The sequence below is a fragment of the Eriocheir sinensis genome, chromosome 36, assembly GCF_024679095.1.
Source record: "Eriocheir sinensis breed Jianghai 21 chromosome 36, ASM2467909v1, whole genome shotgun sequence".
NCBI classification, from domain to species: domain Eukaryota; kingdom Metazoa; phylum Arthropoda; class Malacostraca; order Decapoda; family Varunidae; genus Eriocheir; species Eriocheir sinensis.
This window is the reverse complement of record NC_066544.1, coordinates 13,213,098-13,235,483: the sequence shown is the minus strand read 5'-3', so window position 1 is coordinate 13,235,483 and position 22,386 is coordinate 13,213,098. Positions and strand designations below refer to the sequence as shown.

The 22,386-nt window shown below is 43.5% G+C and overlaps 2 protein-coding genes and 1 long non-coding RNA gene across 8 annotated transcripts in view; 1 reads left to right on the top strand and 2 right to left on the bottom strand.

Moving 5' to 3' along the window:
• Positions 1 to 745: 745 nt before the first annotated feature.
• Positions 746 to 22,386, top strand: part of LOC127007846 (glycerol-3-phosphate acyltransferase 3-like) — a 35,164-nt gene continuing 13,523 nt past the window's right edge. For 4 of the 6 annotated variants that reach the window (XR_007760603.1, XR_007760602.1, XR_007760601.1 and 1 more), the window contains exon 1: positions 20,794 to 21,077. The gene's annotated coding sequence lies outside the window, so the exon portion shown is untranslated. Of the gene's footprint in view, positions 995 to 20,793; positions 21,078 to 22,386 lie in introns of those variants that run through there. The other 2 variants (XM_050879242.1, XM_050879241.1) reach the window with 2 other exon arrangements.
• LOC127007847 (cuticle protein 16.5-like) lies at positions 2,621 to 4,374 on the bottom strand. The gene is made up of 2 exons (XM_050879244.1): positions 4,214 to 4,374; positions 2,621 to 3,555 (listed from the first exon to the last, which is right to left on the bottom strand). The coding sequence occupies exons 1-2, from the start codon at positions 4,223 to 4,225 to the stop codon at positions 2,794 to 2,796; spliced, it is 774 nt and encodes a 257-aa protein (XP_050735201.1). The 5' UTR covers positions 4,226 to 4,374; the 3' UTR covers positions 2,621 to 2,793.
• Positions 11,604 to 19,963, bottom strand: LOC127007848 (uncharacterized). The gene is made up of 4 exons (XR_007760604.1): positions 19,898 to 19,963; positions 17,475 to 17,576; positions 13,910 to 14,005; positions 11,604 to 12,300 (listed from the first exon to the last, which is right to left on the bottom strand). It is a non-coding gene; the product is annotated as an uncharacterized LOC127007848 (long non-coding RNA).

The following is a 22,386-nucleotide window of genomic DNA, read 5'->3' as shown; positions in this document are numbered from 1 at the left end:
GAGAAAAGATAAATAGTGGGTAAAGGGGAAGGGGGAGAAGGGATGGGGAGGAAAGAGGGGGAGGATGATGGGTGACAATATTGGTACGGGGATGGATGGAGGGATGGAGAAGGGAAGGCTATCTCCCCGACCTTCATCTGAACTGAACATATGTGAACCTTTATAGCCACTTGAAGAGGAGCGAGTGGCGAGCGAAGTGGACCAAATCTGGCCCGGGGGTGTTCGGGGTTTTGAAAAATTGACATATTTGGATGCATTTTCCTGATGTTTTCTCAGCTAAATATGAATAATTAATGATATGAGTATAACAAGAAATATCCTCAGTATCCTACCAAAAAATTATATATAACATGAATAAGGAAATCCAGAGTTCTCCAGAAATGCAACAGAAGATCGAGTCCCAGATCGTTTTATTTTCTCAGATGGTGGACGATTTACCTAGCAGATGGGGAGGGGGGGGGGTCGTCCAATCCCCTGATCCCCCCCATAGGTACGCTAATGAGAGCGAGAGGGAAAAAAAAAAAAAGGTACGGAAAGTGAAAATGAAAAAAAAAAGGAGAGCCATCAGGGAAGATACATATACTAGAATTAATTGTTTGCACCGATTATACGCTACTTATCTCTCGTCACTGATGCTCCCTTGTTTGGGTGGACAGACTCATTCCTGTATATATAAATTGTTTACTCAGCGGGATATAAAGCTTGAACCTCCACACAAGACCATCACAACCATCTAGACAGGCGGAGAGCGAATACAACCCCTCCGGTCATATTTTCGGCCCCCAAGCACACACATTAAAATTTTGACAAGGCTTTCGTAGGAGTTTTGGGCATTTCCAGAGGTGGTTTAATGACCCCTCTGGTAGTTCGATCATTCTGGTGTGCCATGAACCTAGAAAAAGACTTGGTAGAACGCGATTGATCTCCTTTTCGACCTTTGAGGATGATTCATGTGAGAGACGGAAGATGAGTGCTGAAGAACCTCGATCTGAAGGTAATGTGCTTTCCTAGTTCTAGTTATAATGTTGTGTCAGCCTCAAATAAGACTGGCAGAGTGCATGATAGAGATTAACGAAGACATTCAGACTAAAACCGCTTTAGAAATCTCATTAAAATATTAACAAAAGGTATATACGCAGGTGTTAATAAGAAAACTATAATGTAGAGGTGTGTGGTGTGTGTCTTGAGCATTGATGTAAGGAAATCTTTTGCGAAGTTCTACAAGTTAAGATTGAACATAAGACTCATATATTTGCTGCCACAAGTAAGATAAAACATTAAAATACCATGATAAGGAAAAAGACATGATAAGTTGAAGATATTGAAGCTAAAAATGCATACGTGTTAATTATCAAGCAGACTAAATATATAGAATTACCGTACGTCGATATTATATTTTTCCTTGGGGGTTATGCTCGTTGATGTAATGAAAAATGCATACATGACGATCCTCTATCTGCTGCCGCAAGTAAGCGAAATCAATATAGAGGAACATGATACGGGCGCGGGTCAACGTTACCAAATTATCGTACTTGCATAGCGTATTGTTTTTGCCGATTTCTGACCAAAAACTATCGCACCCACAAAGCCAGCGATATGCATTTATAATTATTGCTAAAATCGGTAACTCTTGATGCTTTTTTTTGCAATACTTATGGGCCAGAAACCGGGAATTAAATGTTATGCGTACGATAATCTGGTAACGATGGGCCGCATGTCTGTGCAGTGTGCAATTGAGTGTGTGTGTGTGTGTCTGTGCAGTGTGCAAGTGAGTGTGGAAGTGAGTGTGTATAAGTGAGCAGAATCCACGCGTGTAAGTGAGCAGAGTCCACGCGTCTGGGAGCCGTGTCCAGATGGTGTCCCATAGCCTAGTTATACACGACCGTTTCCAACCTTGAATTTGATGGCTCGACAAGTTTGCACCATAAATTTGTGTAGTGATTGATTGATTGATAGTTTATTATTGCAAGTAAACAACAAAGGAGAAGGTCGAGGAGCATGCCATCCCAACCACCATGCATGCAGTACACAGTGTCATTATTCAAATAAGGATGTTAGTTCGTAGTTATTGAGTCTGTTTGTGAATTCGGGCCCAGGAAACTATAATTTGTGTAGTGTGGTAAAGCAGATGTAAAGATGAAGAAAAAGTAGAGTAGGAGCCCGCGCGAAGGTCGGTTGTGAGAACGTGCCTCTATACTTACGGAATTCATGAGTCTCAGTAAGGTGTGTAAATAAAAGTGAAGCTTGGGCACAGGTTCGGGTTATCAGAGGATGAACAGCTGGATGAGCATACAGCTGCTATAGTGTTGTAGTGTGATAGTGTATTAAAGTGAAGAATGATAAGAGAGGACCAAGAGGAGGAGGACCTACGAAGCGGTCAAAAGAAGATAAAGATTGCCCGAGCCGGGATTCGAACCCGGGCCTGCGGATTCGTAGCTAGGCACGCTAACCACACAAGGATTGGAGAGGCACTGCTTTGATTTTTTTTTTTTTGGGGGGGGGGTATTCGTCTCCTGTCATAATAAAACCAACATCAAGAACGGGTCCTGCTCGGCTCGGCGGCGCTGAGGTACCCTGGCGGCAGGGAGGCTACAGCCGAGGAGGTAAATTCAAACGTTCATTTCCATATAGTATTTACTGTATTATATCACTGTATATACTTCATAAAATATTTCAGACATTTAACGGAGAGTTGTTTTTATTGATGGAACAAGTGTTCTACGTAGTGTCTTCCAGTTAATGACTACAAAGTATAGTAAGGATTGACGAAGGATTTGGCTAAGCTAGGATTTCTTAGTCGTCGCAGTCAGCGGCAGCCAGCAGGAGGGGCGCAGGCTGGGCCACGGCCACATGCTGGGCCAGAGCCACAGGCTGGACCACGGGCACAGGCTGGGCTACGGGCACAGGCTGGGCCACGGGGACAGGGTGGGGCACGGGAACGGGGTGGGCGTAGGGTGTGGGCACCTTAATCTCCTTGACCTCCGGGGCGGTGTACTTGATGATGGAGCCGGCGTGGTAGGGCTTCTCCACGTACTTGGGGGTGTGCTTCTCAACGGGGACCTCCTGGTGCTGCACAGTGACCTCGGGGGTATTGTAGGAGATCTTGGAGAGGAGGGTGGAGGGCGGCGCGATGGCGGGGGCGACGAGGGCGGGTTTGTGGATGGACGTGGTGGAGCCGGACACGTAGGACTGTGTGCCGTAGTGGACCTGTTTGTGGACGGGCACCTCCACGTGGGTGTGTGTCACGGGCACCTGCACCTCGGCAGGGGGCAGGGCCACGGCAGCAGGGGCAGCGTAGGTCAAGGGAGCAGCGGCAGCGTAGGGCCAGGCAGCGGGGGCAGCGTAGGGCCAGACACCAGGGGCAGCGTAGGACACGGGGGCAGGGGCAGCGTAGGACACGGGGGCAGGGGCAGCGTAGGACACGGGGGCAGGGGCTATGGCGGGGGCGGCGGCTATGGCGTGGGTGTGCGCGTAGGGGATGGCGCCCCCCACCAGCAGGGCGCAGTCGTCGGGCAGCGGGTGTGCCACAGCGGCAGCGACCACGCCGACCATAAACTGCAGGAACAGAGTTGTGTTACGGGGATGTGTGTCCGACAGTGTTGGTAATGGCGGTGAACATACTGAAGCGTCTAAAAATTGTGTCCAGCACAGCTTACCATTAATTAACAATGTACAGAAAGAACTGAGAATTGCTTGCATCATTTTGATCAGCAAAGGGTGTGAGCGAGGTTCAGGGTGGTTTAATAACTGAAAATATCTTAAGTTTAAGTAAAAGACTCGATGCTAAGTTTGTAATGACTCAAGATCGCGAGGGTCATGTCACGTGGTGCCCAGTGTACGGAAAAACACGGTGCAGCCAAGCATTACTTATTTCCCCGTTGATATAAATTTAATATAGATCATCTAAACTGATGTACGGGGAAGAGCACTGCTTTGGGCAACGCGTAGCTCTGCCATGACGCCAGCCGAGTGCTCGTGACTGTGTGCTGCCAGGACTCCTCCCTCACCAACGCTAATCAGCGGGACCTGTGGTTTCCAAGATCTCCTTTGAATTAATTAACTGTATTAAATGACAGCATCTATTCAGGAATGGGACTCTTATCGGGGCAGTGAACCACCGATTTATTATCTGCCGGGATGGCGACTTCACGAGTAAAATAAACCATTGAGAGCAATTAATAATTTTGGGCAGCTGTAGACAGGAGCCACTCACCAGGATCCTCATGATGTCTTGAAGTGAGCTGAAGTGAAACTGCGTGTCCCTCCTCCTTGCAGTGGCTTAAATAGTAGGTGGGCAGCGATGGGAGGGGCAAGACATGGCGAGGAGCCCCTGCCAAGGCCGCCCACTTCCCATCCTCACCGATGATCCACCCGGGATGAGACCGTGAGGAAAAAAACTCGCCCTGCACACCGCACGGAGCCCAGAACCACGCCCTGACGGACCCCGCGGCCACGCTGCCACCCGCCCGCGGCCACGCCATCGCCCCTCCTTATTTCACCAGAGTCTGTCAAAAACTTAAGCACAGTAATATCCTCGGCTGCTTAATTACACAGGAGACATTTTCTTTCAGTATGCTGTTGATTATTGTAACGATAAACAGCGTGAATTAAGGCAATGGTGGTGAATGTTTGCTTGTGAGTTGGTGGTTGAAAGTCTATTAATTAATTTAGAAGTTCCATGTGTCCATTGTCCACGCGAAGAGCAAGACGTTGGAAGACTCACTGTTTGTTGAACCCGGATTTGTTTGCAGAGAGAGAGAGAGAGAGAGAGAGAGGCGTGACAGGGAACGATCGAGGGAGTAGGCAAGAAAAAAACATTGTAACCATTTTGACATAATCCCAAGCAAATCACAGCCTTCACCTCGTCCCCTCCCCATCCCTCCTACACCCCTGGGGCCTCAGTACTCCCCTGGGTCGTCTTCAGTTTTAAGCCCAGCGGGGAGGACGTGTGCGAGGAAGCGAGGCGAGGGCTGGGAAGGCAAGGGCGTGGCCAGCTGACGGGTTGGGTGACTCCGGCCTGGTGCTGCTCCTGTTGCCTTTCCAGGGGCTGTCCTCTCTCTCTCTCTCTCTCTCTCTCTCTCTCTCTCTCTCTCTCTCTCTCTCTTTTAACATCCTGCTTGCTCGCCTTTGCTTGCTGGTCATACGGTGTTTTGAGTGTGCTGAGTTATTCATGTGTGTGTGTGTGTGTGTGTGAGTGTGTGTGTGTTGCTCATTGATGGTTTAATACACTATGACGTAATCCTTTGTTGATACCGTTTCGTTGTTGTTGTTGTTGTTTCAGATAATACGTAACGATTCAGCCACCAAATTGCATCCCTTTACCGCCTTCCCCTCCCCCTTCTGTAACACTCTGTAACACTATTAATCCAATCACTCTCTAAGATAATTTATGTAACACTAATACAACACCAACACAACACTCCCTTCCCCTCGCCCCCCTCCCAACACCATCACACATCAACATCTCAGATTCAATATAATCTAGCCTACTCTCAATAATGGTTATACTTATAATCTTGTTGCTGGGGAAAAAAAGTTATTTATTCACATTATCTTACCTGCGGTTGAAGATTTATTAATCTATACACATTTTCCTACCATCTATATAATCTTTTACTTTTGGTTATGTATTCTGTAAGTACAACCAAATCCATGTAACAGACTGTAACACCTAGCCTAACACACTTTTTCAATCCTTTTTTGCGTTACATAATATTTTAATGACCCACTTGGCATCACGTGGACTAGGTTTCTGTCTGTTTCGTCTGTCTGTCTGTTTGTATTGGTATTTATGTCTGTCTACCTGGGCAATTTTTTTCTGTATCCGTCTGACTGTCCATCTCGACGTAGCCTATACCTATTTGTCTTTCTCCGTCTGTCTGTCTCGATCTATTTGAGTATTTGTATCTCTCTCTCTCTCTCTCTCTCTCTCTCTCTCTCTCTCTCTCTCTCTCTCTCTCATGCACAGTACTAGGTTCTAATCTGTCGGTTAGCCTACATGGCGCGCAACTTCTTTTTGTACACTGGCGGGACAAGGATGAGCGTAACTGTGGCCCATCTTCATTTTTTCCTCTATCCCTCGCCGACCATCTTCTACTCTCACTCCTCTGGGCCTCCGCCTCTCCCTCTTCTCTATCCCTCCCATCCCTGGATAGCCAAGGTCGTGGGCGCCTCCGGGCAGGGCTAGGCATGGGACGGGACGGGCAGGGGAAGGGATGGCCGAGGTAGAGGATTCAATTTACCTACTGATCAATATTCCAGTTTTTCTTTATGTTTCTCTTGTTCCTGTTCCTATCCCATGCTAGCACCCCGCCTCGATCTCCTCTCGTGTCATTCTAAAGCACGTTAATTTGTCCTTCTTATTTGCATCCAGCGTGTGAATACTGAAAATCTTGGATGATATTATGTTTAGTATGAAGCACTAGAATAGCCAAATCACACAGGCTATATTGTTAAAGTAAGCATGAACATTGATTTCCGGTTTAGTCTGCATTTTCACGTGTATGCAACAAGAGTTACAATTGGTTTGCAAGGTCACTGAATTTACGATGTGCCACAGTTATGAGCAGTAGTAGTAGTAGTAGTAGTAGAAGTAGAAGTACAGTAGCACCATCACCACCACCACCAGTAGTCGTAGTTGGGGTGGCAGGTGGGTGGGGTGTGGTCCAGGTGGAGGTGGTGGTGGTGGTGATGAGGTTATTCCGTTATAACCACATCCTCTTCAAGGCCACAGCAACTATATGTCTCCCCTCAGGTGCCTTCCTCTCAGCCACACCCCCACGCCTCCAGCCACACCCCATGCTCGGCCCTCTGCCTCGTGTCACATCCCTCCTTACCAGCACACATCGCAACCAACTCCCCTACATCTCCATCACCTTCAAGCCACATCTCACTCATTGTCCCGTGTCACATCCCTTCTTCCCAATACTCATCACAATCTCACTCTCTTACACCCGAATCACCTCCAAGCCACATCTCATTACCACAGTATAGTGTCACATTCCTATTAACACATATATAGTCGCCTCTAAACCACATCCCACTGCAGCGCACACACCCCACGCCGCATGCCACCTCTCGTGTCACATCTCCACCGCCATACACTTTTTACTATCCACGTCGATCCAGGCCACATCTCCTAGTGTCACATCTCTATCACCCTAGACTCTTACTAATCTCTTTCAAACCACATCTCACTTCATATGCACACAAATTCTCATCCCCCACCACCTCTTCGTGTCACATCTTTCTTTCAGCACAATTTACGAGCGTCACATCCCCCTTCCCTCTACTCCTATTAGTACACACCACTCAGTCTTGCATGCTCCCTCCCCATCCCACTCGATCCATATCCCACTCCCCTTACAATCACACCATACACTCAACTCTTAAAAGGCCTTTCCACATCCCACCCCACTCACTCCTGCGGCTCCCTCCTACGCTGCATCCCACACACACACATTAAACTTTACAACTTCCATCATTAGTCGTATTTATTAATATTCGTCTTTTTTTTTATTTGTTTATTGATTTGATTTCAGTGTCCAGTATATATAACCGTCATCTACATTACTATTGCATCTGCTATATTACTAATTGCAAGGAGCTGTACCTATACTAAGAAAATGTATTAATATTATAGAAGAAATGCTTGCATATTTGATCATTCTATAAGAACCACCACCACTACCACTACTACTACTACTACTACTACTACTACTACCACTACTACTATCATCATCATCATTCTCAGTTGTCTCCTGCTTCAGTTTTAAAGCAATATTCAACTTTTTTTCATTTTTTTCTATTTACTTCCTCGCTAAACCAGTGTATCTAAGTCTGAGTAACGTGGAACCTATAGTAGGGGAGTTGGAATCTGTGTGTGTGTGTGTGTGTGTGTGTGTGTGTGTGTGTCTCGGGGTGGAAAGACTAAAGAAACTGCTTGACTAACTGATTGACTGACGTGTTTCATATATATTCCTTCATCCTTTTGTTCGGACAGTTACGTAAAAACACACACACACACACACACACTGCCGGATCCGCCCTCCTGCCCTCCTGTACCCCCACTGCACCTACCTACCCACCCACCCACCTATCTACCTGTTCACCTGTACCTACCTACCTACCTATCAACCTACCTCTGTGTCCTTGCGTCCCATCCTTCCACACCACGCCCATACTTCTTTTTCAACCGTACATATAAGTTCCTTCTACCATAGCTTTGTACCCCTTCCCCTCAACCTCGTCCTATAGTTAACTCTCCAGCCTGTTAAGCTATACCTCTTTTTAGTTTAGTTAAGCTGTATACCTCTTTTATTAGTGTGTTTCCCGCTGTCTGGTATTCATTATTATTTATTTTTCAAGAGATAGTGATCCCGTACTCTGAAGATCCTGTGTTTAAGAATTCTATACGTATTCCGTCCCTGGGCTGTCCACATGTGATAAGTAAAGAATAGGCGTGTTAGGCTAGTCACACCCTCTGCCCTGTTCTCCTTTTCCTTCATGACTTCCTCTTTTTAAACTAGTCAGTCTTGCAACCTCATACACACACACACACACACACAGTCTCACAATTTTTCCTCCTTTTTTTTCCCCTTCTCTCTCTCAACACCATTTACAATATTAGCGACCAACCACATTACAGTCCACTCTCAATAATCATATAGCCTCTACACCCCTCCAACACCATTGCTTTTGCTTTCCGTGGCCACATCCTGTATTCCCGGTTCCTCTCACTCCTGTTCTCATCCTGTTCCTCGCCTAACATGTGGAGTCGAGCGTATTGAGACGGAAAGTCGTGGGCAGGGCGTGGGCGCGGATGGCCACGCCCTTTGCCGCCAACACTGGACATATCAAGGTCGAGGTGAAATGAGAGAATATTTAACGAGTAGATTCACCATGCGGAACCTCACTGATGTTCGGGATTATTGGTCTTCAAAGTCTTTAATTCGTCTTCAGTACCGTTTCTTAATTTCTTTCTTGCCTCCTGCAATCTGGTTTCCGTCGAGGTTTGGGAAAAATGACTCACCCCGCGGAACCTCACTGTTAATGGTCCGGTCTTGTAAAGGAATTATTGGTCTTGAAAGTCTTATATTCGTCTTGAGTTTGTTGTTTCTTCTTTCTTACCTCCTGCAATCTTGTTAATTTCCGTCGAGGTTTGGGAAAAATGACTCACCCCGCGGAACCATCACTGTTGTTAGCAGGTCTTGTAAAGGAATTATTGGTCTTGAAAGTCTTATATTCGTCTTGAGTTTGTTGTTTCTTCTTTCTTACCTCCTGCAATCTTGTCCCCGTGATCGAGGTTTGGGAAAAATGACTCACCCCGCGGAACCTCACTGTTGTTCGGTCTTGTAAAGGAATTATTGGTCTTGAAAGTCTTATATTCGTCTTGAGTTTGTTGTTTCTTCTTTCTTACCTCCTGCAATCTTGTTAATTTCCGTTGAGGTTTGGGAAAAATGACTCACCCTGCGGAACCATCACTGTTGTTAGATCTTGTAAAGGAATTATTGGTCTTGAAAGTCTTATATTCGTCTTGAGTTTGTTGTTTCTTCTTTCTTACCTCCTGCAATCTTGTTAATTTCCGTCGAGGTTTGGGAAAAATGACTCACCCCGCGGAACCTCACTGTTAATGGTTCGGTCTTGTAAAGGAATCATTGGTCTTGAAAGTCTTATATTCGTCTTGAGTTTGTTGTTTCTTCTTTCTTTCCTCCTGCAATCTTGTTAATTTCCGTCGAGGTTTGGGAAAAATGACTCACCCCGCGGAACCATCACTGTTGTTAGCAGGTCTTGTAAAGGAATTATTGGTCTTGAAAGTCTTATATTCGTCTTCAGTCTGTTGTTTCTTCTTTCTTTCCTCCTGCAAAAATCTGTTTTGATCGGAGGGGAAAGAAAAAAACCACTGGAACCTCACTGTTGTTCGGTCTTGTAAAGGAATTATTGGTCTTCAAAGTCTTATATTCGTCTTCAGTCTGTTGTTTCTTCTTCCTTCCTTCCCGCGGTTTTGTTGCCGAGGTTTTACTGGGAGCAGATAACCTTAGAGAAATGACTTATCCTCGGAAACCTCAGTTGTTTAATTAGTTTCAGCCAGGAATTATTGTATTAACACTCTTACGTATATATTCGTCTTCAGTCTGTTGGGTTTTTTCTTCCCTCCAGTAGTGTTAATTGTTTCTGAGGTCTTACGAGGAGCAGCTGACCTTGGAAAAACAATTACCCAGGGGAACCTCAATTCTTTGGTCTTGTTAAGGGATTATGGTACGTCTTGCTCTTTCCCCAATTCCAGTAGCTAAGTCTTGATTGTTTCTGATCGAGGTTTAAGTAGGAGCAGCTGACCTTGGAGAAACAATTACCCTGGGGAACCTCAATTCTTTGGTCTTGTTAAGGGATTATGGTCTTGCTCTTTCCCCAATCCCATAGCTTAGTCTTGTTTCTGAGGTTTAAGTAGGACCAGATGACCTTGGAGAAACAATTACCCTGGGGAACATCAATTCTTTGGTCTTGTTAAGGAATTATGGTCTTTTTTTCCCTCTTCCAGTAGCTAATTAGTCTTGTTTCTGGGGTTTAAGTAGGAGCAGATGACCTAGGAGAAACGATTTACTCTGGGAACCTCAGTTGTTTAGTTCGTCAGGAATTATTGGTCTTGAAACTCTTATATTCGTTTCAGTCTGTTGGATAATCTTTCTCCCCTCCAGCAGTCTTGTTTCTGAGGTTTTACTAGGAACTGGGAATCCCCTTTTTATTGTTTTTATTCTCATTCTCTTTTATCATTTTCTCACTCATGATTCTCTTTGTTTTCTATCTCATCTAGGAATAGTCTAAGTTTGTTGCATACCTTATGAGATGTGACCTAAGAGATCGAGGTGTTACAGAGGCGTGACTGTTTCATTTCTTACTCGAAGGCTATAATATTAAGTGAAAGGGAGCGAGGTTTATCTTATGTCCGGTTGTACCTCAGTAAGATCCCGAATAGACGACTTAATTGACTGTCGATTAATTTATTCATTAACCAACAAAGTCTACGGGAACTCGACGCACTAAATGAAGTATGAAATAACCGATTTGTCAACCTGATCACGATAATCAGTAGAAATTGGTTTGTTTATGACCTTCTGAACATGCAACTCTGCTTGTGTTATCATGAAACTATAAATTACCAATGTTATGTTTTCAACTTAGCACCATCAGTAAGGAGTCTTTTATGCAGCATCACCTCTTTCTAGGTCCAATCTAGGGTGGCAGCAAAGGAGGCAGCTCAAGGCACACAAAAAAAGGAGAGAATAAAAAGCCTACAATGGCACTGGTCCTGAAGAGTGTTTAGGCAAAGAGTTCATGTGAGAGTCCAGTCAATTGAAGAGTGAATCGTACTGTTCAAATCCAGCGGGAATAAGAATGAACATCAAAACTCAGGGATCTTGTGTGTGATTTGTCAGCTTTATGATCTCAAGAGCATGCTGGTGGTACTACAGGGAGGAAAGTTTAGCTGATCACTCTGGTTCACCTACAAATCATTGGTCTGAGTAATAGCATGAGAAATAGGGTTACTTATGTGGCATGGGACCTTAAAATATAAAACCAATTATGAGGACCTGGCAAATAAGACATTTTGAATTTTTTATATATTTTATTTCCTTAACTTTCCCCTTTGAAACAGCGATTTATGAGGTGGTCTTGAAGAGAATTCTTTGACTTGTAGAGACCTTCACAATTATCACATTGAAATTTTTTTGAATCGGTGTGGATCCGCATGTGTAAAATTAGGCTCATTTTATGAGAGAACTCTTTACCACATTCGATACATTTAAATTGTTTTGGCACTTGCATGTGTATTCTCATGTGTGTTTTTAGGCTACATTTCTGTGTGAAGGATCTTTTACATTTACCACACACAAACTCTTTTTTACCTTCATGAATTAGAAGATGTTTCTTAAGGTCACCCTTTAAAGTATATGTCTTATTACATACTTCACATTTAAAGTTTCTCTCTAGTGTGTGGGTGAGAGTATGCAAGTTTAAGTTTCCCATCTGATTGAATCGCTTTCCACACTCATCACATTTGAACTTCTTGGCACCTGTATGGATGGACATGTGGGCAGTAAGGTGACTCTTCTTGATCATCTGCTTCCCACAGGTTGTGCACTCATACTTTCTTTTTGCAGTAGCACGTGATGAGGGCTGTGCACACTGCTCTACTTCATTTTTGTTCTGCTCCGTACTTTCCATTTTTATAAATAACTTGTCACCCGTCCTCACAAGAGGTGCTGAGGTAGTTGATAGGTAGCCTCATCCAGCACTCAAGACCTGAAAACAGAAATATGATGTAACCAAAATAACAGCCCTTGACACCAAATCATATATTACTATTAGGTAATTAAATCCTACTCTAGAGTCTTCGTTGTTTTAAATTGCTGTCACTAACCACGTGGCTACAAAGTTTGCTTCATTCATCCAGTACCCTATTTATGAAGCAATTCTTTCATATTTCCTTCCTTAACCTAAATTTATCCCACTGATATTTTGCTACATGTCCTAACCTGTTTCAGTATCCTTTTTGCCACCAGTACTTGGATTAGGAACAAACTCCAAGGTTATTATAAACTAGTCATCCTATTCTCTTCCTCAGTGCCTTGCTGTAATTGGTTTCAGGGTACTGCAATATTCTTCACTGTCTAACCTCTCCTATGTATTTAGTTTTCCAATGCATGTCACCTGCTAACCCTACAACCTGACGCACATCCTAATAGTCAAGATTAATGCCTGTGTGTGTGTGTGTCTGGTGTGGCTTGTATCTGTGTGATTAGAGTGACAAGTGGCTTAAATGTGCCTGGTGTGGTCTGTGCTGGGCTAATACCAGGAGGCCAGCACTGACAGGTGGCCTCCAACGATGTGCCCGCAGCTTACTCTTGCCCTCTTACGACCGGCAGGCACATGGTGGTGCCTGCCGGAGATACCCGGGGCATGGCTTATAGAGATACCTGACTGGGGTATTTACCCAATGCAATCAATCAATTTTTTCCATTCATGCTATTCACAATGGGTGTCTCAATCATCTGTCCCTGAATACCAATATAATAAATATTTCCCTTTGGACAGATGGATCCACTGCTTATTAATTTGCTCCTCGTGATGAGTCTCTACACCATGACCATAGTGATGATTAAGGTATCCCTGAATCATATCAAGTGCTAACACACATCCACAACAGCATGAGTTACACACCACACGCTGCCTACATGACAATCTTATCCCTTTGGTTCACATTCAACCTGCAATGTATTGCATTATTATGCCAAGTGTTACAGAAGCTTTTACTAGTTTTCATACCTTAACATTATTCTTTGAAACAATGATTTATGATGTGCTTTCTAAGATGATGCTTGTCTTTGAAGCTTCTTTCACATTTATCACATGTAAACTTTTTTACATCAGTGTGGCTCCGAACGTGTTTTGTGAAGGTACTTTTCAAAAAGAACTCTTTACCACATTCAATACATTTGAATTGCTTTTCACGAGTGTGCATAGCCAAGTGTGATTTGAGGCTACTTTTCTGTGTGAAAGATTTTTCACATTTGCTACATTTAAACTCCTTTTTGCCTTCGTGAATTAGAAGGTGTTTCTTTAGGTCACCCTTTAAAGTGTATGTCTTGTCACATACTTCACATTTAAAGTTTCTCTCTAGTGTGTGAGTGAGAGTATGCAAGGTTAAGTTTCCCATCTGATTGAATCGCTTTCCACACTCATCACATTTGAACCTCTTGACGCCTGTATGAATGGACATGTGGGCAGTAAGGTGACTCTTCTTGATCATCCGCTTCCCACAGGTTGTGCATTCATACTTTCTTTTTGTAGTAGCACTTGATGAGGGCTGTGCACACTGCTCTACTCTAATATTGTTTGGTTCCATATTTACTTGAGCATATAATGGACCACAGGAACATAACTTGTCACCAGTCCTCACAGGAGGTGCTGAGGTAGTTGACAGGCAGCCTCATCCAGCACGCAAGACCTGAAAACAGAAGTATGATGTAAGCAAAATAACAGTCCTTGAGATATCAAATCACATATTACTATCAGGTAATCTCATGTCTTCGTTGTTATAAATTGCTCTGTCACTAACCACGTGGCTACAAAGTTTGCTTCATTCATCCAGTACCCTATTTATGAAGCAATTCTTTTCTATTTCCTTCTTTAACGTAAATTAATCCCACTGATATTTTGCTGCTGTCCTAACCTGTTTCAGTATCCTTTTTGCCACCGGTACTTGGATTAGGAACAAACTCCAAGGTTATTATAAACTAGTCATCCTATTCTCTTCCTCAGTGCCTTGCTGTAATTGGTTTCAGTGTGGCCATATTAGGGTACTGCAATATTCTTCACTGTTTAACCTCTCCTATGTATTTAGTTTTCCAATGTATGTCACCTGCTAACCCTGCAACCTGACGCACATCCTAATAGTCAAGATTAATGCCTGTGTGTGTGTGTGTCTGGTGTGGCTTGTATCTGTGTGATTAGAGTGACAAGTGGCTTAAATGTGCCTGGCGTGGTCTGTGCTGGGCTAATACCAGGAGGCCAGCACTGACAGGTGGCCTCCAACGATGTGCCCGCAGCTTACTCTTGCCCTCTTACGACCGGCAGGCACATGGTGGTGCCTGCTGGAGATACCCGGGGCATGGCTTATAGAGATACCTGGCTGGGGTATTTACCCAATGCAATCAATCAATTTTTTCCATTCATGCTCATTCAAAATGGGTGTCTCAATCATCTGTGCCTGAATACCACTACAGTACCCTCTCGAGTTTCACGCTTGCTTCATTCCGAAGGTATGGCGCTAAACTCGAGGTATTGAAATCCATGTAGAAGTGCTTACTGGTTCCGACCCGTAGAAAATAATTACTATTTGCGACTTTACTCCCTTATTATCACAATTTTTCGACTTTTACTCCCTTGTTATCTCAAAATACGTACCTTGTTAATAGGCAGAAAATGGGAAGAACAGATCGTTTTTAAGCCCCAGTTGAAAGCGGCTGCCTTATAATTGGCTGGCAGTTTTGGATACACGCTTGTGATCCACGTGGTGTCGTCTGCTAAGGTAAGGGCGGTCACTTGCGGTCACCCGTGGGACAGTTGGACAAACCTATATTTTTCTGTGTTATGAAATAATGTGCTAATTCTTTCTGTTAAAAATTATGAAATCAATAATATCATGATTGATTTTTCAATGCCTATTGAACATCAACTGCTGCTGCCGCCGCAAAATAGTTCGTAGCGAGGTTCAACTTGCTTACCGTTTCCATATTTCCCTCACCGCTCACAAATATAACAAGCGGACAGACTTAAACAAATCCAGGCAAATTAATACTTTTAAAGCCATGTATTCCCACAGTCCGCATGCTTGGTGGACAGCAGAATGACTAATTTCATCAGGGAGATATTTCTCGCAACACCACCCAGTGTAGTGAACTTTCTTTTAACCTGTAGCGCTTTGTATCGCTTCTTAGGTCCTCCTCCTTCACACTTTTATACTTCACAACATGCACTTAGGTCCGCTTTCACAGTTGTTGTTTGTTTTGATCGTTACCAATGGCGGTGATCGCCGCTATAGTATTTCCACGTGAAACTGGCCGATCGGGTTGTGGCGGCTGCGGGGTTAGCCTAGCCCCGCACTTACCAAACACTCTCAACATCTCTCGTTTCGTCTGCAGCCACCACTACCCCATCGGCCAGTATCACGTGAAATACTAAGCGGTGATCTGCGCCATTGGTAACGATAAAAACAAAGTGACTGTGAAAGCGGCCCTTAGTTACTTAACAGTGCGCACTTATAACTTCACCCTGATCTTAGGTGTTTTTCTGTCCTTTTATTTCACTTATCTTGCTTTTCTATACCGTTTTGCTATTTTTCACTATTACTTTTCACCATCGCTGCCATGCATTACAGGTCAAAAGAAGAAGAAAAGGAAAACAACACCGGGAGATCTACAATTTTCATAGACTTGAGAAAAAGGGTTTTGGACTGTGGTTCCACAGCACAGGGTGTTCTCTTATCTTGTTAATCAAGTATTAAGCAAAGCGCCTCTGCCAGTCCATTTTACAAGTCCATTGGTGGGCCATCTTCCACTGCTCCTCACTCCTCAGCCACTGCCGTTGTCTGTTTGTTTACATACAGCCGTTCAGTACTCACGTACCCACGCTCGTACTTACAACCGTTTTCCATTCATAAGGACAACCAACAACTCGCTCCCGGTTGGGCATACGGGCAACCGCAGTTGCCCATAGCCCCAATGGTTGGACACCGCCTCTTAAGGCAGCACGCATGATGGTGACAGTAGGTAGACGTGACCCATACATGTCAAAGCAACGCAAAACTAGTGGTGGTAATGCACGAAACACGTGATGGTAATAATTTAGGACTAAGCGCTAAACTCGAGAGGGTACGGTATAATAAATATTTCTCTTTGGACAGATAGATCCACTGCTTATTAATTTTCTCCTTGTGATGAGTCTCTACACCATGGCCATGGTGATGATTAACCCTTTCCATCCGTGACGCAGACGTTGGGGTCACAGTATGGAAAGGGTCAAGAGGAAATGGAAGAGGATTAATCTTCTTCTAAACCTCTCCATCCTCCTCTAAACTCCTCTTAAACCTCATAAGAGGTTTAGAAGAGGACTACCCCTTTCCATACGGTGACGCCGACGTCGCCAGAGTGAAGGGGTTAAGGTATCCCTGAATCATATCTTGGGCTAACATACAGCCACAAAAGAATGAGTTACACACCACTCACTGCCTAAATGACAATCTTATCCTTTTAGTTCACATTCAACCTGCACTGTATTGCGTCATTATGCCAAGTGTCACGCAAGATTTTACTAGTTTTCATACCTTAACATTATTCTTTGAAACAATGTATGATGTGCTTTCTAAGATCCTTCTTTTCTTTGAAGCTTCTTTCACATTTATCACATGTAAACTTTTTTACATCAGTATGGCCCCGAATGTGTCTCGTGAGATAATATTTCAAATAGAACTCTTTACCACATTCCATACATTTAAATTGCTTTTCATGAGTGTGCAAAGCTAAGTGTGATTTGAGGCTACTTTTCTGTGTGAAAGACTTTTCACATTTGGTACACACAAACTGCTTCCTGCCAGTATGAGCTACAAGGTGCCTCTTAAGGTCACCCTTTAAAGTGTATGTCTTGTCACATACTTCACATTTAAAGTTTCTCTCTAGTGTGTGGGTGAGAGTATGCAAGGTTAAGTTTCCCATCTGATTGAATCGCTTTCCACACTCATCACATTTGAACTTCTTGACGCCTGTATGGATGGACACGTGGGCAGTAAGGTGACTCTTCTTGATCATCTGCTTCCCACAGGTTGTGCACTCATACTTTCTTTTTGCAGTAGCACTTGAGGAGGACTGTGCAAACTGCTCTACTCTACTTTTGCTCTCTTCCACGTTTTCCATATTTACTTAGGCATATAATGGGCCTTTGAAGTAGCACCCAAGTGTTACAAAGTCCTAATAGAAGGGCTGAGGTGTTGTGGATATGCAGCCTTGTCCACCACTCAGGACCTGAAAAAGAAATATTACACTGTATATAATTGTAACAAGGTACGTACTTTGAAATGTCACTGAATTACATGATACTACTTATAATAAGACCTAGATTCAGTACAGTCAAGCCATCCATGTGTCCATTAAATCTGGGGGATTTAATCTACAAGGATACACAAGGAAATGAGTCTACAAGGATATCAGTTGCTCTACACACGGGAATCCTATTCATTGATAGGTTGAAAGGGAGTTTAAATAGATTAGTTGCAATTGTACTCGCCACATTGCTGGAAAGTTTGTTGCCTATCCTTCACCCTACATGTGAAGCATTCTTGCCTATTTATATACACCTATATGTAACAGATTTGTAATGTAACTTATTAAAGAATCAACTTCATCAATATCATCATTGTTGTCCAGTCTCAGTAGGCAAAAATGGAAAAAAATTGCCTTCCTGAGTGTTAAGACACATGTAAGATTGTGTTGTTCCTGCCACTAACTCAACACAACCCATCTAACCATTGTAACCCAAATTAAATAATGACCTTACTCTGTCTTGCCAGTCATGACAAGTTAGAGTAAGGTTACATTGCTGGTTATATTATGGTCACTTTATTTTCTTTCTTAACCCTGCAAACTACAAGACTTACTTTAATACTCATGATTACAGTGTTGCGGGGTTTGTGCATGGATGGACCTGGTGGCATTTGCACCTATGTGAGCGCCAGTGCGTATGTGAACCTGGTAAAGTCTCTGTATTTATGTGTCTGTGTGCCTGGTGTGATGTGTGGCTAGTGGGGCCTGTGCCTTTGTGTGCCTAATTATGTGTGCTGTGGCAGGCCTATACCAGGAAACCAGCATTCAGAGGGTGGCTTCCAACGATGTGACCTGCAGTTTACTCTTGCCCTCTAACGACCAGCAGACACATTGTGGTGTCTGCCGGAGATACCTGGGGCGTGGCTGCGATGCTTATAAACATGAACATCCACTTGATTTACTTTTCACATATGTTACTCAATGGTTCTCTAATATGTTTGTGAATTGTGTAAACATATTTAAAGCAACTCTAAAAACTGATAAATGTATACTAATCACACTTGGCGGCTGTGTTGATGGAGTTACGGAAATGCATGAATCCCATTACATATTGTTCTCCAAGCACACAAGGCAGTGATTCCTTATCACTAAGAAAATTGGAGCACAGATCATGATAGGAACCTCAATGGCCTTGACATAAACATAAAAATCTCAAAGAATAGTTTATCACTACTGTACATGGCTCGAAAACTGGAGGGGTTGGCTCAGTGTTTTGTGGAGTTAGGTTACAATCCTTGAAGTTATGTTAGACAGAAGCAAAAACCTAGAAAGGGAGTGGTGAGGAGTTCATCCCCTGACAATTTCAAATCCGCCAGAAAATAAATGCCATCCACCAGAGTGAATTGGGTGTTCTTGAAGATAAACAGGTAAAGACTGGCATTATTAACATGCCAATATCTCCCTTCCTACTTTATTAACCATCCTTCTGTTGTCGTAAATGTGTACTACTAACCTTCAAACTTAGCAAATAAAACCAAAGTAGATCTAACCTAACCTAAGTGATAAATAAATTCAGGTCGACTAAATAATATAATAAAATTAATCTTAACAACCAGTGTGAGTAGGGTGTGATTCAATAGTCAGACTTTGGTATCAGTTCACTCCATCTCTTATTCCCATACTGTTCCACTCAGCCTGGATTTCCCCTTGTGGCATGTTATTTTACCCTAATGTGTCTTTTTATCCCAATGAATGTGAGCTGTCTGTTTTTCTACCCCAATGAACGTGAGCTGTCTGTCTTTCTACCCCAGTGGACGTGAGCTGTCTGTCTTTCTACCCCAATGAACGTGAGCTGTCTGTCTTTCTACCCCAATGAACGTGAGCTGTCTCTTTCTACCCCAATGAACGTGCTGTCTGTCTTTCTACCCCAATGAACGTGTCTTTTTACCCCAATGAACGTGAGCTAAAAAAATATGCCCTTCCCTAATTATACTTCCCATCTGTAGCTACATATCCTTTATTTCTCCTAAAAGACCACCACTAAGACCAATCCTACAGGAGTCACAAGGTCTTCCTCTCGCTACTAGTGTACCAATCAACAAAAAGAATATAATTACAATCGACATTTTGCCACCTGAAAAAAAAAACCCGGCCCTCATGGTAATCAATTTCCATACTTACTCCCTTTGTCCATGGCCTGAAAACCTAAATAGCGTTAAAATAGTACACTAGGAGAACAGATATAGATTAGGCATGGTTTTATATATGGTGGTTTGTGTTAAGGGTGAGAAAAAAAATCATACCTTCAGGAGCACGTGTTCGAGGTCCTCCCTGCCCCGTGGCCAAGGCGTAAAGAAAAGGTCTCGGTCTGGGCTGGGCAACGTTGCCAGATTGTCATACTCAGTTGCTTAGTTTCCAATTTCCATCCAAAAAACTGTTTCCTGGGCCACAATAATGAGATCTATTTGTAGTTATTGTTGAAATGGTTTATTATTCCTGTTTCCTGGTGATATTCATGGGGGAGAAGCTGGTAAATGTGATGATCCGAGTACGATAATCTGGCAGGGTTGGCTCACTTGGCTAATGCTGGTAGTCTTCTTCATCTTCTTTTTCTACTTTTTCTTCTTTATCTTCCTTTTCTTGATTGACTGATTGATAGTTTATTGCTGCCGGTATAGGCCTACAACAAAGGAGAGGGAGTGTGATGGGTACAATTGATTTGATTTTGTTCTTTTGCAAACTTATCAATCTATCAATCAATCTTTTCCTCTTTTTCTTTTTCTTCTCCCCAGCAAAATCACCATTCCTCCTCTCAACAGATTTCATGTCCCATCTACGGTAGCTCAGTCAGAACACCTGTATAATTTTTCGCTCTCTCTCTCTCTGTTATAATTACACTTCTCGCATTCTATCATTCCATTCACACCCTTTTGATAATTTTCTTTATAGTTATGGGGGAAATTAATCGAGTACCTACGTTTGATTGCTCTTCAAAACCGATTTATAATGAGGAGAATCTTAACAACGGTCATTTTATTATTTTCTCGTTTACTAATAAATAAAACAACGAGAACAGGAACCGAGTAACCGAGTTTTTGCTGCCTGCGAGGAAAAAGGAAAGTGTGTGAATAATTATAGGAAGAGAGGAGAAGAAGAGTTTAAAGAAGAAGAAGAAGAAGAAGAGGGTAAGGAAGAAGAAGAGGAAGTTTGTTTTGATTGGACGGAAAGAAAGAAAAAAATATGAAATGAGCACAAAATAACAAGCCACGTAACACTTAAATAATGAAAACACGGGAAAATTAACAAGAAAAACGAGGAAAACACACACACACACACACACACACACACACACACATATATAAAGCAAAACAACGTAGTCTGCCCTTCAGTGGTCGCTCAGGCGGGGCAGTAGGAGGAGGGTGTGCATGACCTTCCTTCCTTCCTTCCTGCCGTGGGTCAACATAGGTCAAGTTCTCTTATGTGGTGAGGAAGGTGTCAGCGTGCCGTGGTGTGGGTGCCAGGGATGTGTTGTGCTGCGATGTCCTGCCTGTGTTGTGTTGCGATGTCCTGCCTGTGTTGTGTTGCGGAGTGTTGTAGTGTTGCAGTGATTGGTGACGCGTGACAGCCTTGCCCTCGCTCCCCTCACGCTGTCACGCACCAAATTTCCTCACCTGATCATTATCCCAGCGTGCCGTGGTGTTTAAAAGCAACTTGTATTTCATGCCACACCTGCCAGGCCTCTCGCTGCTCCTGCTGACGTGTAGCAAGGCTTTCAGACAGCTATTTATGATGGGTCTTTGGGACGAATCATGAATGGCAGAAGTGTGAGCATGGAGGTAAAGAGGGATTTGAGAAATACAATAATAGTACCAACCCTCACATATGCAAGTGAAACGTGGGCCTGGAATGAAAGTCAGAGGTCTAGAGTGCAGGCAGTGGAAATGAGTTATTTGAGGAGTGCTTGTGGTGTGAGTAGAATGGATGGAATGAGTAATGAAAGTGTGTACGAGCGTTTTGGAATGTGTCACAGGGAAGGGAAGCAGTGAAGCGACAGACTTTAAAGTGGTTTGGCCACATGGAGCGAATGGAGGAGAGTAAGATGACCAGAAAGGTGTATGTGAGTGAGTTAGAGGGAGGGAATGCTAGAGGACGACCTCCAGTGAAATGGAGGGATAGGGTGCAAGAGTACGTTAGGGAGAGGGGGGAAAGATCTTTGAGAAACTTTGAGCAGGCAAGGAGGGAGTGTCTAGATAGAGAAAGCTGGAAGCTCTTCTGCCGTGGCCATCCCCTGGTGGCAGCTCCTAGGAGCAGGCATCGATGAAATGATGAATGATGATTTATGATGGATGATGGAGCTTTATATTTTTGTATTGTTTATGTAAGATAACTTACCAACAGAGGGGAGGGTTGCATATTTTTTGGTAATGTGGATGTATGTGTGTAACGTCATAATTTCACTTTCCACATATGCCTACATGACTTCTGTGTGTCACAAAACACACGAGAAATTAATACAGACCCAGGAAGGGTTTTACCAAAACTGGGGACCGAATGTGCGACTGGCTAGATAAAAGCCACTCCTTAGCCAGCAGGCTAAAGAGGTAGGGCTACCCCACTCACTGAGTGAGTTTGGGAGGCTTTCTGCATTCAATGGGTCCACTTCATGTAGCAGTCAGCTATTGAAGAACTGAACGTGGTGGCAGCTAACCACACGAATCAGAAACACCACAGATTTATGCGTGGGTTTACACTGAAGCAAATTATATAAGGAATTTGGTATGTAATACAGAAG